This window comes from Apiospora aurea, assembly GCF_038362705.1.
Source record: "Apiospora aurea strain CBS 24483 chromosome Unknown utg000001l_segment0_segment0, whole genome shotgun sequence".
In the NCBI taxonomy this organism is placed as follows: Eukaryota; Fungi; Ascomycota; class Sordariomycetes; order Amphisphaeriales; family Apiosporaceae; genus Apiospora; species Apiospora aurea.
In genome coordinates, this window is record NW_027117388.1 from 3040180 (window position 1) to 3056271 (window position 16092).

A 16092-nucleotide genomic window follows, 5' to 3' on the forward strand; every position below is an offset into this window, starting at 1 on the left:
ATTGGCGCCGTGTTGGTTCCCAAGTGCTCTTGACGTGCCATCTTCGGAACAGGGGAGCAACGTACCCTGTCATCCTACCGGGGAAAAGTCATGAATTACCTGGTTCGAGTCAGGTGTTGCACTTATCACGATAGCAACAGTGGCCGCGGGCGCCTTTGGCGAATGGCCAGGGTCCAAGCCTCTGGCACGTATCCGTAATGAACATTTCTCCTCGGTCTCAACCCCACAAAGACTAATGTAGCCGCCGAGGATCCATCTTCGCTTCGCAGGGTTTTTGGCAATTGGGTACCAATTTTCTCGACACCGGGATTCCTGACTTATGCGGAATCACGTACATATGTCGCGGTCCAACGTTGCATTGGCCATTAGCTGAAAAGCCAGAGTGTCTCTAGGGCGCCAAAACAGCCCACCGTACTCACCTTGCTGCTTGCCGCGCCTTGCCCCGGAGCGAAGAGGAATTGGCAAGTGGCGTGATATTTTTGAGTCCAAGTGGGAGAAATCAGACTCAGCCTTACGCGTGTGAGCGCTTAAGGTGTGCTTGGGAGTCCGTGGTGTCGCCACCTATATTCTTGCAGTCAGCCATGTTCTCAACTTCTGCATCTCTACCTCGGGCCGAAAGACGTTCAACGCCCCAATGAAGTACTGGGGTCCGAACCAACGCTGATGTTGTGACGAGGACGTTCATTGGCCAGCCATGTGATTACAAGTCCGCCAATGCGCGACCGGAATCCGGAACAGATAGCCTGTCTGTAGGGCGGTCCTGTTGTCTAGCAATCAATGTGAGAGAATCAATCCCGATGCGGTGGATGTGGCTGATGCAGTTCACTTACATACTCGGTACGCTTTGGATCAGCCACTTGCGTACCGAGCGAACATGCTTTCTCCTTTTATATGAAATACCATTGGCTTAAGAACCAGGCGATGCCGAGCGAGGTTTCATGGGCTGCTTCCATGGCTAGCCTTGGGGGCATCGGTACATCTGGTGACATGATCGGATGACCAACTGCTAACATCGATGCCAGATGAAAAGTCTGAACATGATCTCCAAGTGTCTCTTGCGCATGCTGAAGGCAGGGCTGGCCATGGGTTTGCAACATGGCCAAATAGCTGTCACGGTCCCCACTTGTCGAGTGATCAACTGCCTGCGGGACTGGGTTTCCAGGATATCTTCTGCGCGATCCTGACACACATGGGCTGTGAAGTACAATAGTGTGGGATGGGGGTGAGTGGCTCCTGGCCATCAGTAATCGTAGCCAGCTGGAGGTTCGGTTCGGCTATGCCAGGGTTGCCAATTACTGCTCATCAACCGAGAAGGGGGAATAGAAAACTCGTTTATGAGATGTCCCATTGGGTAATGCCACGGCGTAGAAGAAGATGTAACCCAACCTACCATCGAGTCTGTCGAGTGATTGCCGTGGGCAGAACCTTGGCGTAGACTGTCTCGCGGCTATCGCAGCAGAATACATGTAACGAATCCACACTAATCGTGTAGCTTCATGCCATCAGCACTCCAGTGATCCATGGACGTGCTGAGTTGAAGAATGGGGCGGGCTGCTTTGCTCCTCGAGCTCAGCGTCAGTTCGGTCAACAATAAGATGGCAGAGCGGAAAGCAATGGATTGGGCGACTTGCAGGTGCAGTGGCAACGGGCCATGCTTGCTGCGCTTACCTGCATGCCTTGTACTACGCATTGCAGCCGCCCAGACCGGCAACTGTATAAGGCGGGAGGGATATATCGACCAGACGTATTGTGCATCGTGGCATGCCAAGCGGACGGTATCTTTAGTGGAAGGTGTCGACTTTGTTATCAGATTCGCAAAGGGTACATGCAGGTTTGGTTAGGTAGACGGGAAGTGTGTCCAGGTAGAGAAAAAGGCAGTTGCCACCAGGCAACCGCGAATTGCTTTGCTCTGGGGTCACATTCCGTCTTCCGCCCCTTCTGACAAACTTGGCATCTACTTAGTAAGTACTTCGTGGACGATAGTGACTGCCTCAGGTCACTACTGCTGGTGATATGTCCTCGTCTCTTCTGCCACTCGCCTTCGAGGCTGGCATTTTGGCTGAGACCTACAGCTTCTGCGACGGCCCGCACTTGAATAAGAAAACACAAAAGTTTTCCACCCACCCGTCAAGCAAACCGTCCTCTCCTCTGTTTCGATGACTTGCCTCCACTTCCAGTTCAAAAACAGGGTTGGCTGAGCTCAGCATATCAGGAAAGACAATGTACGGACTCGGAATATCAGTCGAAGGTGCGGCATGTGCCTACGCACCCGGTTTTGTAGCATTCTTCTCCGGTTCTCACATTTCCGAGGCCTTCTTCCTCGTCTTGCCCGGGGCTCTCTGGCTGTGCACTTCGTGTAGTAGAAATAGAGTTTTACCCGTTGAGGCGCCACGCCTGTGCAGCCTTCGGTGCTACGAACGTGCTTTTTCTTGTCGATCCTCAGTCTAGGTAGCCTTGGGCGACATACATACATAATGTATACATGGCCGCAGCGCAAGTCCCCGCGGCCCATTGCCCCAGTACGGGCGAAAAGCAATGGGTAACGACATTACTCCGCCAATTTGTTGTCTTGCTTCCCGGCGGCTGAACTCGCCGGCAAGCAAACCAAACCGCCCCGTCAGAAGCCGGTGTATCGGCTGGAGGGACTGCAGCCGTCAGAATTTGACTTGTCAGATCCAAGCTAATGGGAAGTTGGTCAGTCGTATTAAAATGTCTCATCTCGGAGTAGCCTGCCTTTGCCTTGTCTTGAATGTCCCTCTGCATGCAAACAGCTCACCGGGGCCATGTCGGCCGTCACAGTTCGTTTGTGATTGAAAGGAGAGCGCGCCATCTCATGCAGTCGGGCGGCCAAGATGTACCTATGTGACTGGGCGGGCGAGGTGATTGCAGGGAAGGGAACGGTGGTAATTCCGACCAGGGTCTACGGCCAGGGGGAAACAAACTGTCACTATCTTTCATTCGAATGATGCAACACATCAATCAATGATCAGGTAGAAGCCCCAGTATGCATACCCCAGGCCCCAAGTCTGCCCCAACGGCTAGCATACATACGCGTCGTCCCCCTTATATACACGCAGTGACATGGTAGAGCATGCAAAGTTACATGCCATTTCCATATTCCTTTTCGAGCTGAGGCAAAAGCCGCTGTGTCGTACGCTAATCTGCTCCAGTCGACAGATACAGTCAGGCCTCTCTCAGAATTCCGACTCAAAAGCAAGCATCAGGGATGTAGTGTCGTGCAGCTTGGTGGAGTTTCTGAAGCTAGGCGGCCCACCCGTCCGTCTTCTGCTGCCAGGCTCACCAAGATCCTCAGAAAGCGGCTGCTGATTTTTCTTTTCTCAACCAATGTATTGCTTTATGTGGTCGCTATCGCCAATTGCGATACCAACACGACGTTTCTCCGTCCGAGTAAAGTATTTAGTTACTGTGAAAACCCCGGGCCGGGCCGGCACAGGACACACGGTCTTGATAGAGTTTCAGACGGAGAGCGAATAATGGTAAAGTTGGGGAGATCTGGCAAAATCCATCTAGCGCCATTGTTGGTCGTTGTACTCCTCCTTGGTGAAAACTTCAGCCTACATGTCATCCATATTGCAGGTCTCTGGCTGCTCCTGACCATTACTTTCTGCCCAGTCTGCATCAGGTATGTATGTACCAAGAGTCAGCATGTCCAACCTGTGTGACCATCCTCTTGAGTCGACAACTGCATGCTCTTCTCTCTGCACATGCCAGGCAAGTCTGACAACTCCCCTCCTATTCCACTGCATGAACAATGCAACCAGAGTTCTAGGGCCAAACAACATAAACAGATTACGCCACGAGAAGCTGCAAGAGCACCCAACGTGAAGACAACCCAACCGGAACCAGAGTTAACCCCCGAAATGAAGCAAATACCCCGGTCTGACCCAACCGAAACCTAAACCCCCCATAGATACGCCTGATACACGAGAAAATGTAGCCCGATCTCACCATTAACCCCTCCCCGTTTTGATATTCAGCCGAGCTGCCAACGACGCAACAATCAGGATGTGAGCATAGAAATGTTGCAACGTGGATCCTGCCGCGTGAGAACGCTTTGTATCGCGGCATTGTCAAATACCGCAGCGAAGATGTCGTAGTCACTGGGAGTTGCGCTCGTTGGCGCCGAGCTCGAACTAGAACCGTGGGATCTCGATTTGCTCTTGGAGCTTGAACTTCCCCCTCCCTTGGCTTTCTTCGACATGTCCTCAAAAATGAGACGAGTTGTGCTTTCGTAGAGGTCCTCGAAGACAAAGCAGACCTAGTTGGGGCCAAGTCAGTACCGTTTGTCATCACGAAACGCAACTAATGTCCCCAGAATCTACCGCCCACTCCAAGCCGCACGACCCCATGCCGCGCCCCCGACCAAATCTACCACATACCTGAACGAACCTTCCCCGGAAGTCGGGATCATAGAGGAAGACTTCTCGCCAGAGCTCTGCCAGCTCGCGGGCCGGGTTCCGAGCGCTGTTGCCCAGTCCAAAATTCCCGATCAGCACGCGGTTGTGGCCGTTGTATACACAAGCTGCAAGCGCGGCGCGGATCTTGGCCCGGACCAGCTCTTTTTCTACGTCGAACGCAAATTTTGTACCCATCTGGTTCAGTTTGGGCCAGCGAGCCGCCGGGACCGAGACCACGGGCAGGTGGGACCAATTCTCCGGCTCCCACTTGGTATATTGCTCATGGGGCCCGCGGAAGACCACGACGCATCCGGAATATATGCAGCCCTCGGACGGGATGGGATAATTAGAATCCACTGGCGAGTTCGGTGCAGGAGTAGACAGCGTAAGACTGAGCGTGCTGCGGCGGCAGAAGCGCTCCTCGTAACCTGAAAAAGGGGCAACTCAGAATTTCCACTCGATTATCTATAGTATACCATGTAGGTTTACCATACCGACGACGCCAGTCTCCCAATCCCCGCCAGCCCTGGGTCTATTAGCCTCGTTCTTCGTCAAGTGAGCGGTAGAGGAGGAGCTGAGAAATCGCAAGAATGGATGTCGTCTCACCGTTTGTCATTTGCAGCAGCGATGAAGGGGATCCGAGAATCCGGGTCCCCTGAAGAGTGCGCCCACTCGAGGGCAAGGTCAACCGGATCGCCGACAGTCACGGCTAAATATGTGTCAACAGCCCATCCTACAGCCGAGAGTGGCTGATATCCCAAACTCACAGAATTGGGGTGGAGCCAGACTGGGTTCGCGGTAGGAGTCTGATGGCCAGTGTTCGACAGGAATCGGATGGTGGTAGAGGTAGGAGTAACACGGCCAATTATAATATTCTGAGTACTGTGCCTTTATCATTGGAAGATAATGCCTTTTCGTCTCCTGGGCCACCTCTGCCGGGCGTGGTTTTGACGAAGGCATCTTGGAAGGATGGTAGGTATATTAGAGGCAATCGTATGAGCAATTTCCAAGTGATGTATATGCTCAACGATGACCAGTGCACTGCATCTGATAGAGGGCATGAAGGCTCTCCCCCGATCCGAGGAGAGGTTTGGGCAGAGAGATATACTTATACCGACATAGATCGATCCCATGGGCCAATAGCCTGACCTCGACCGACTGGTTGGGTCGGAAGAAGTAGCCTTGTACCCTTGAATGCAGGGCTCGAGGAGCGAGGACCGGGGTGCATGGTGTGTGACGTATAATATTGAAAATGCAATGATACTGCCGAAGCTGTCTAGGACATTGGGGACCAAAATAAACCCTTTCAGGCAAAGGAAACTGGCGGAGTGTGAACAATGCCAACGATGTTTTCCTTTGGAGGAGGGACTAATTATGATGGGGCTCTCTTGCTCTCGACACATGCAGTTTATGGCGAGCAATTCAGTTCAGTTTAGACACACTATTGGTGATTTGTACGACGATCCGGCTCTCCAAGATTCTGGAAATAAAAAAACAAATCGATGAAGATCAAGTGAGACAGCGCGCGCGTTGTGGATGATGTTTCACCAGATCTGTGTTACAGCAGACTGCAAGCATGTTCGAGACAGCGATCTCGTCGTAGATCTAAGCGCCACCACTGCACACACGCCTACACACACATACACGGCCGGCACAAGGAGGATCCAAGGACAAGGGTAAGGTTTGCTCGACAGCTGCAAGGTCGATGCAGCGCGGGAAAGGAGGATCAATACGTACGAGAAGGGCTTGACCGCCCCGGCGGGTTGCGACATGGCTCTTCTCTCTTTGCTGAGACTTCACGGATGATGGTTCGCCCACTAACGGGGGAGGTGAGAGGGGGAGATAGCCAGTCCCGTCCTGTCGACCGACGGAGACCAGGCCGAACCTCTTAGCAAGCCATGTTCGTGAGCGCACCCCTCCGACGACCGGGAGGGAGTGATCAATCATAAAACAAGGGTTAGACTCTTCAATGTGAGCACGCGAGAGCCGCCGGCCTCATCATATCGGATATTGGCTGATATTTATCTGCGACGATGGGCTGGCTGGGCATGGCGGTCGACCTAATGGGCAGCAGTAAAAAGATGCGCGTCGGGAACGTACGAGATAAGAACGATGCACAATGTGAGTCAAGGGATTGCGACAGTCAGAAGCTTACTGATGCTTGATGACGAATCCCGTAACAGCAACAAAGTCCAAGGTGGGATCCCATCACTGACAGGGCTGTAAGGCTGGGCGAGAGTACGATCAATGTAGGTACGGGACGTGAAGTAGGTGAGGACGAATTAAACAATCCATGTCCTTCTCCATGGCCAGGTATTGATCACGGCGCGCTGCTACAGTATGGCTGTGGAATGATTTTTAGCGCAGTTGTTAGTGAAGGGTCGGGGATTCTAGGAGATCCCGGTTGACAGTTGACGCCAACTACTGATCTTTTCAGAGGGGCAGACAGCAGTGGGCGGCTCAGCCTAGTACCCAAGGCACCAAGGCACCGGTAGTAGCTGGCGTGCACAGGCACCCAAGCACCCCCGGCTTCTTTCGGGTAAACAATGACCCAGTCACGAACGTACATCCACCCTACTTTGCAAACAACCTCACCTGCCGCCCAGTGGTAGCCGCTGCATCTCATCGCGAAAGATACCTGCTGCTCGCACTCCACGCTTTGATTGGTGCAAGAGATGCTTCCCTTATGAGGCTCATATATCTTGCCGTATATCTTGGTATTTTGCAGGTCAAGTCGAGGTGCTGAGGCTGGCTGGTAGTGGCCATGTCGCTCCTTTTTGCGTCGTCGCGCAGACCATGGGCGAAACCCAACCTGGGCCTCCTTGCTCGCCGCATACCACGAGCCTTCCTGACCACGGCCCCGAAAACTATTTCCGGCTTCCTGGAATGGAAGCCGGCGGACACGGTTGCTGATGTACAGGTCAATGGCTATGTACGATCCGTTCGAGCCCAGAAGAAGACCCATTTTGTATCTCTCGGCGATGGAACATCGCTGGATCTCCTACAGGCTGTCGTACCTGCGGACAAGGCTGAAGGGTAGGACAAATGAAGCTCAGCCCGGTCGGTATATACGCGCGCCTCTGCTGACCTTGTGCAATATAGCTTGACCATTGGTGCGGCTGTTCGGCTACATGGATCTTGGACACCTAGTAGAGGTCGTGGACAGAGCCATGAGTTACAGGTCCGGCATGCAGACGTCCTCGGGCCTTCGGACGCCAAGGTGAGTTTACGCCAGCTAGATGGTCCCCTGAGGCTATATATGCATACGCCGATTGACACCCGTTTCAGACTTTTCCCTTGCAGAAGAAGTACCAGACTCCTGAATACCTGAGGACAATGCCCCACATACGTCCCCGGATACCATTCAACTCTGCTCTCCTGCGGTTTCGTTCTGAAATCATCACGTCGCTCACCCAGTTCTTCAACAGTCGCCAATTCGTTCAAACACATACGCCGATACTTACTTCAGCAGATTGCGAAGGCGGCGGTGAAGTGTTCAACATCTCTGTTGACAATCAGTCGTCATCAAGCGAAGTCAACGGGAACACTCACTTCTTCCGGCGGCCAGTTTACACGACGGTTTCTGCCCAGCTCCACCTGGAAGCTTTGGCCCAAGCGGTCGGTAATGTCTGGACGCTGTCGCCAACTTTTCGCGCGGAACAAAGCGATACTCCTCGCCATCTGAGTGAATTTTATATGTTGGAAGCCGAGATGAGCTTCACCGATCATCTGGAATCTGTCATGGACTTGGTCGAGGATATGCTGAGGCACGTCGGGACTGCCCTTGCGGATTCCAAAGTGGTCCATGAGCTCTCTGCACGAACGGCCGAAGGTTCTTCGGATTTGGCTTCTGTTGAGGAGGTCGCGGCCCGCTGGAGAGGCTTGCAGTCCAAATCCTGGCCCCGGATTACCTACACGGAGGCTATTGAGATCCTCAGGGACTCGAATGAGCAATTCTCTCAGAAGCCGCAATGGGGCCAGGACCTGCAAACTGAGCATGAGAAGTTCCTTGCAGCGCACGTGGGTAAAGGGGAAGCCCCTGTCTTTGTTACAAACTACCCTCGATCTATTAAAGCTTTCTACATGAAGTCAAACGGCGATAGAGATGACGAATCAGCATTGGGGGAGACGGTTGAATGCTTCGACTTGCTGGTACCAGAGTTTTGCGAAATCGCGGGCGGCTCGATGCGCGAACATCGTTTGCAGAACTTGCTTGACTCCATGAGACAACTTGGAATGAGAACATCCTATGACGATGCTGGTCCTGCTGAGGCCAATGCAGTCGCCTTGGGAGGTAATCTGGACTGGTATCTTGATCTGCGTCAATGGGGATGTCCACCACACGGTGGTTTTGGAATCGGGTTTGACAGATTGGTGTGCTATCTCTCTGGTGTTCAGACAATTCGGGATACAGCAGCATTCCCGCGCTGGCATGGCAGATGCGATTGCTAGCGCCGGAAATACGGTCCTGGCTCTGGTCCTCTTCGTTTAGCCCTTCTTCTCTGGGACATGGGGTTGTCTTGTCCTACGTCTACACGACGTTGACTCAGACGAGACCAGTGTCTGCCGGACCTCCCAAATGACCTAGGGTTGTCGGAACGGAGGCCACCATGGGGGCTGAGACAGGCTCGGAGAGGCTCGCTTTGACAGATCGGATGTGCAGCTTCCCGGTCCTTGTCACGATCATCAAGGTCCTTTGCAGCAGCACGCTTGACGGTCTTGTGAGGTTCTCAAAGGAGCTGATAGGCGTCCATTGCCACAGCGTTTCGGAAGCGCGGCCGTTGCGGCAAAGTATGATGCACCTTACCGCGACCCTCCTCGAAAACTGAATGATATGCCTGTTGGGTTTGTACGATACCCGCCCGCTCACATCCGAGTTTAATCACAAGTTTGGACCAGTCAGTCATGTCGCAGTTTACCTTTTGTGTGCCACTTGTCACATCTTTGCTCAACCCTGGTGATCTCCCATCACGGCAGCACAGCATTATGGGCACTCCTTACGCCCTTGGATTGAGACGATCCTACCTCTGGCAACTCGAGCCGCTTCATGGATCATGCGGCCAGGCATATGAATGGGGTTTCTGGGGCTGTACAGATCGTTAATGCCGACCAGATCAAATAATACCTCTGATGCAACATGCAAACACTCCCCAGCCAGTGAGGAGTACTCTGAAGAACGCTGCTGCCTCGGCGCGGACACCGCTGTCTGCATGGGCGACACATGTTTCCCTGACACGACATTGTTCGTGCTGCTGTCGCTGCCATCACTCGATCCGACAGGCAACAAGCGAAGAGCACGGCAGTGTGGTCAGGAGATGCATGATGGCATGCGAGAAAACGGGCAAGGAATGCCTTCCATCCATGCCACCCAGCCTCTAAGTCCGTGTCAAAGAGCCCCGGACACACAATGCGCAAGCCAACTAGTAAGTGGGCTCACCAAGGTGCTGATCTTCCATGAGTCAATCTCAGTAGTATCCCGGCAACATCCTGCTGCTGACTGAACGGGGCATATCCCTACGTGCCCTCCTAAGCTTAAAGGTGTGCCGTTTGACCCGCATAATCTATTTATTTCGCGGAGCTATTGCCGTATAGGTCGTCGGAAAGCGGAGTACTATCTATGTCATTATATGAGTGACGCAAATTCGCACCAGCACATTACTACGCCGCTTGTTGGCTTTTGGGTACACACACGGCTTGGGCAGCCTGGCAGCCCAGTCAACTCTTGGCGATTCAATAGGTATACATTCAAGTATCGTCGCAGGCATATGCATTGATCGCCTGATTGGCAATCCGGTTGTCCGCCCCCGTGCCCATCTTTTCCGCCGGAGACCTGGACAGCAACCACTGCAGATCAGAGCAGTAAGTAGAAGGGAATCTTTCACTCAGACGGTACGGGCAATACGGTCGTATACACCAGGGCATACGGGCACGTTTCCGGTGTCAGGCAGTCGCAGTGAGCACGTTTGATGACATGTCTCAGATGTCGCGAGTGAGCGAGCAGCGTGTCGGCGTGTGGGCCTTACCTTGGCTCCCTCTCCCATCGACCTATCAACGGAAGGATGATACGAAGTGGAACCCCGAAAACTTGGCTGAAGCTTGGCAGAGAAGTTCTGGTTCATCGCAGTTCAGTAGAAGTTTACTTCAACAGCTCTGGCGATGGATATGAGAAACTACACCATGTTTCTTCCTGGTGCTTTCACAGGCTACTCGATCTACCAGACAGACTGAGTAGGCTCGCATTTCAGGAAAACCGGTGATAACGGCCCGTTGATACGGTCGTTTCCCCGACTACGAATCGCACCAATTTGCGGAGTGTATCTATGTCGAGCCAGGCAGAGAGGCTCGTCCCCCTCGTTGCCGATTCTGCCGATCGAACGAAGAAGCTTGACATGAAATGCAACCCGATCTTGCTCCCCCTCCTCGCGGCCGCGTCACTGTTAGAATAAGGTGGCAGGGTGGACAGGTGTGGTGGGGCCGCCGACACCCCATCCTTACAAGTAATGTTTCTTTTTACAATTCTCACTTCTTCCAGGAAGCTTGGCTTTTGCTTGGCAATATCTGACCCGCTCAGGGGATCCATTCCGTGGCCCCTGTCAGCACCAGTCACGCTGACGGTACGGTCCTGATTGGTGCGTTCAAGAGCCAAGTACCTCTGGGACATTATCGCAGACGTACTTCTGACCTTTACCTTTCTAGGCCCCTTGCCCCCTAGCCCCCATGGGCTGTGAACTTGTATTCGGTGCGAATCATCCCTGGCGACGGATAGAGTGACCTGCGCGAGGCGGGGCCCATGGAGCTCTTCTGATTTGACTCGGCTATGCCGCCAAATTAAGCTTAAGCTGGCAGGTTTCGCATCTTCGGGAAGTTGGGGGAGGTTAGGCAAAGAACCAGCTTGCCAGCAGAGTGAGGTAAGAACGCACCAATCGTTCGGCGGTGAAATCGCCATTTCCCCCCCTGCTTAATCCTGCCAACCAACTGCAGCGGGTCGGCCGTACCAGATTGCAATCACGGTATCGCCCACCTTGTCGTATCTTTGAAAGAGCGAGCGAGCATCGTAGGCCCATCAGCCTCTTCCTCTCGTATGTAATCATTGCTCTGGTCATCATAAAGCTTGCGAGAGGAGACCGGGCTGTCGCATCTCGTCCCTGGATGGAAAGATTATGTATGGGATGTATGCGGGATATCGCTCGACCGTTACTTGCCGTTGCTTGGATTGTTACGTATTGGAGCCAGACAGGTCAATCAGCCAAGAATATCAGGAACCGCCCAGACGAGGTCAGGTGTTCCGTTGACGATAATCCAGCAGGGCGGCGCCGAACATCCGGCCAATGCTACATGTAGTGAATCCTACGAATATAGGATGTTTGTGTCTTCTGGGAAGTACGGCCGACGTGGCACAGCGCGCCCCATGGGCCCAGACCCCCCAGACTCCCAGGGCTCTTGGAGCTTGGATGTCATTAGTATTGGCAGTTCTGATAGTTGCACATCTTATCGGTTTCTTTTTGTCAAGCCGGTGCGAATATGACCTGACAGCTGATGCTTCTCTCCACCCATTCCATTAGTGATGTGTTGGTGGCGTTTTGTGCACCTTTCAGCAGGCTTGCCGATTTTCCGAACGATTTAGACGGCACCCGCACTTCCCTTTTCTTGGAGGGGGCACTGGGCCAAGTCCAGCCATGGCGTGGGAGAGATCTCAGCAGTCGTGTGTTATTAGTATTCCATTTTCTTTCAGCTTAGCGGGCGACTGGGAAATGTTGTTGTTGTGGTGGTGGAGCATGGCGCGCTGCACACAGGGCTGGCTTGTGATGGTTACTCCTATCGGGTTGATGATAGCACACTCACTCGCAGCCGGGAGCTCGAGGCGATGGAATAAAGTTTGCTTCTCAATGAACCCTCGACAGTTTAAGTTGTTACACGGCATGGCACTTGTGGCGGGTGTCTAGGTTTCAAGCTTGCTGAGCACAAATTTAGCATATCTGGCATGGGCAGCGAGTTCCGCCGCCGTTGGTGCACTTTGGTGTGGAGGAGGTTGTTCAGCTGGAGCCAGACCTGCTGTTAATTGTTGCGCCAGCACCGGAGAAATGCGGTGCAAGTGCTCGAGCCGGTTCGCCTCTAGAATGGGAGCGAGGAAGAAGACAGCTGGGGCTAGACCGACCTTTTGCTTATCTTGATGTCTCCAATGGTGGCCGGTCCGACTCCAGAGAGACTCCAGAGCGACTCTCGAGAGTGGCATGCAAAGAAAGTGAAGTGCGGGGGAAGAGTCTGGTCTAGCCTCTGACCCCTCTGATTGATAGCAGGACTTGTAAGGCAAAGTAAGTACCTCATAGCCTAAGGTGGTGCCAACAAGCAGTGCTGCTGGGCTATCGAATTAGGTGTCGACAGACAGGTCCGAGCCAGAACACAATCGCAAGTTCACATTATTAGATTTGATCACAGTCACTCCAATTGATCGAACCCGAGCGTCTGGGAAGAACAGGCTACAACCCGAAATTTACCTACAACCTCCCTAGGCTACTGTAAGAGCACGGAAGCTGCCCGTCTACAGTACGTTGACAGAAAGATTAACACCCCCCTGCTAGATCCCGAAAAAGTCAAATATAGACAGTGAATTTATACCTACCAAGGTTAACTTTTGGAGAAGTGCAATACTAAACAAAGAATTTATACCTACCAAGGTCAAGTTTCGCCGCCTATATTTGACTTTTTCGGGATCTAGCAGGGGGGCTGTTAATCTTTCTGTCAACGTACTGTACCCGCCCAACCTTATGTAACATGGCCATGAAACGAACGAGAGGCGTCGGTCGGGTACATGTGCCTATGGAAGATGCAGCTATGGCATGACATGATACTACACTAAGCAGGCTCGTCAACAATTGCGAGGTGTCATGTCCCCGATCATCAACAAACAAACAATTGCACAAACAGTCTGACAATCGCGAAAAAAACAAAGTGTGGCGCACTTAAGCTTCTGTGGTCTGAATCAGTCTTGTCCATCCCGTCTGTTTGTTTGGTGCGACGCGAACTCTGACGAGAGTCCGGTCAGACAAGAGCGAGTAGATGCTTTATTGGTTTCTGCTGCTCGTGCCACCGCGTTGGTGCCAACTGACCGGCCTCTGCCGACCGAAACTGTACTAAGTATGATGGGTAAATAAGTGCTTATCCACCGTGTAGTGACAGGGTTGTTATGCTCACGTTATGTTAAAATAATGCGCGTTATTTAAAGATCTGGCTCGTGCTCGGTACTTGACAAGGGGGTCGTTATTTCGGCCTCCTACTATGTACTCGGTGCACAAAGATGCACGCCCAATCACGCATGAACTACTCGAGTGGGAGGGAAGTCCTACAAAAAAAAAAAAAAAAAGCCAAGACTCATATGGTTAGTCGAGGACATGGTGTAACTGTGATGAAAGCTGCCTCGGTGTTGGTTTCGGCTTCGTTGCCCTTGCGGTGCCATGACTCGACATCCAGATGGTCGGGGCACTTTCATCTGTCTCCCTTCATTACTGTTCCCGCCAAGGTTCAGCCTCCTCCTCAACCTCGTTTCCGGATATGGTACCCAGATGCGTGGCGAGATGGATTCGCAACCCTGTGTGGCCATTCGTTCCTGCTCTGGTCGCCTGAATATGACGTGACACATGACATATAGTTCGGCCGCTGGTCTCTAGCAGCTTCTCGTGTGTCTACCTACTGTACCTCCGGATATATCACGAGACCGCCTTGGCTCATCATGCATTTTGATCCTGGCGCCGACTGCGCCGTAAGTGAGCGACTGTACGCGATGTTCTCCGTATATGGAATTAGGACGAAAGCCCACACAACAGGGTCTAGATTCCTGCCGGAGCGGCGGCCACTGGCCGCGGCCTACATGGAGCGAGCATAGTAGTAAGTACACAAGGCAACCGAAGCAGTGATAAGCATGCTCCCATGGACGGCACTATCGTCCTGCATTCAGAAGGTGTTTGCTGGAAGGGGCAGGCGTAGGAGTGCTGTTACTATGCGCTATGTAGAATGTAGGGGTGCGGCCCAAATCTCGATATGCTATTGGGTTCCGACCAGACGGTCCAACGAAGCTACTGGCGAATAACAATTAGCCTACACGACAGCCAAGGCAAGGTTCCACCACACCCACTCATGGCATTCATTGCAGCAGGGCCAGATTGAACGAGGATGGCTGAGAAAGCCACTGAACCGCCAGAAAACCTCCCCGGCCGAGGCTCGTGGTGTGCGCAACGAGGAATCCAGGTTGAACTGTCGGCACGCCGCGCCCGATCCTGACCGTAAGGCCCAGCAAATTAGAGAGAGGGTCAAGGGACGCCGTTAGAGAGCCGGTCAACGTGTGCAGATGACCAATGCTTTCGTCAGCGGCCAAGCGTTGCTTAGCCTTGGAAAAAGCGTTTGGAGGCGTTTCGCTGCTCGGTGCCGTGCATTCGTTGATTGATTATGCCAAGGTGGACAGATAATGCTGTTCCCTTTTTTCTCTTTCCCCCGATTGGAGAGAGAGGGGGTAAAATACATATGTGTAAGCCAGGGCCGAAATGCACGGGTCTGTTGAGGCAGGCATTGTACATATATGCGGGTAATTGGCGCAGGTTTCGTGGCTTGTGTAGCCAGCCCCCCTGGGACCAGGTAAAAAGAAAAAGCATCAGAGGAGGGCAAGTTGAGACGAGGCACCCGTCACCATTCCGTTTGACTTCAAATTGACAGCCAGGGGAGAGAAGAGCTGACGCCATTGCCCAACGCCCCCCCCGCTGGAGCAAATTTAGGCAGGCAGCAGATGGCAGGGGCCAGTCGACAGCAACAAACGTGCTGTCTGTTGACTTCCATGTTGTTTGCCCGTTTTACCCACCATCATCAGGCTGACTGCCTGGCCTCTCATTGGGGAACATGTACGACCAGATTACCAGAACAGGAAACATAATGCTGACGGTTGGACGGATGCCAACATCACGTCAGATTCTTGTCCCTCCCCATCCTCGCTGTCTTGATTGCCCAATGAGACCTATCCCTTACTAAGTGAGCGGAGAAGGGGGGCCTGGCCGTTTAACCGTATTCGTAGGACATGCGGCAGTGCCATGCAAAACCCGTCATGCGCAGAGAATCCCTGGCCCGTATGCTACGATAGATTATGGGTAGCAGGCAACAATATGACGGCGATTTACTGGAGTCTGTAGAGTGCTGACTGCAGTGACAAATGGGCTGTTCGTGCTTTGCTAGGTTGGGAGAGAAAAAAAATGTCTCGGCGATATTCACCGTCTTTCCCTCGCTCGCAGTGCAGCATGGGTACTTCTTTTAGGCGGGATGGCTACTACGGCATAAGTGCGAAATATCCCGTGGTCAAAAGCTGATGACTACAGACGGGCGGACTCGAGTAGCAAGCGAAGGTACATTGTCGCAGCAGAAGCAGTAGCAGCAGTATTAGTAGTCGGCCCAGTCGATCCGCGACGAGTTGCAGCCAACGATGGAGCTAAACCCAGCTTGGTACGGTGGCTGCCAACGCTTAAATGTATGCTTAAACAGGATGGAGGGGGGCAAAGGGAGACGAACAGATTTCCGCGTGGTGCCAAGACAACGCGTAAGGGCACAAGTCGATCAGGGCCCCCTGCCACTGTAAGCTTACACTCACGGCCTAACCTAGAGCTTAGGGCTAAGAAGCCTAGCAGGAGCTAGGTACACG

General features: G+C 53.0%; 3 protein-coding genes across 3 annotated transcripts; 2 read left to right on the forward strand and 1 right to left on the reverse strand.

Annotated features, from left to right (window-relative positions):
• Positions 1–4021: 4021 nt before the first annotated feature.
• PG986_000958 (uncharacterized protein) lies at positions 4022–5378 on the reverse strand (the record flags this gene model as incomplete). Its single annotated transcript, XM_066837180.1, has 5 exons — positions 4022–4279; positions 4401–4846; positions 4913–4950; positions 5025–5127; positions 5186–5378. 5 exons carry the CDS (start codon positions 5376–5378, stop codon positions 4022–4024), a joined length of 1038 nt encoding a protein of 345 aa, XP_066706073.1.
• A 1804-nt stretch (positions 5379–7182) lies between these two features.
• Positions 7183–8870, forward strand: PG986_000959 (uncharacterized protein; the record flags this gene model as incomplete). The annotated part of the gene is made up of 3 exons (XM_066837181.1): positions 7183–7454; positions 7521–7638; positions 7707–8870. 3 exons carry the CDS (start codon positions 7183–7185, stop codon positions 8868–8870), a joined length of 1554 nt encoding a protein of 517 aa, XP_066706074.1.
• A 5275-nt stretch (positions 8871–14145) lies between these two features.
• On the forward strand, positions 14146–14739 carry PG986_000960 (uncharacterized protein; the record flags this gene model as incomplete). The annotated part of the gene is made up of 3 exons (XM_066837182.1): positions 14146–14175; positions 14247–14300; positions 14566–14739. 3 exons carry the CDS (start codon positions 14146–14148, stop codon positions 14737–14739), a joined length of 258 nt encoding a protein of 85 aa, XP_066706075.1.
• Positions 14740–16092: the final 1353 nt, after the last annotated feature.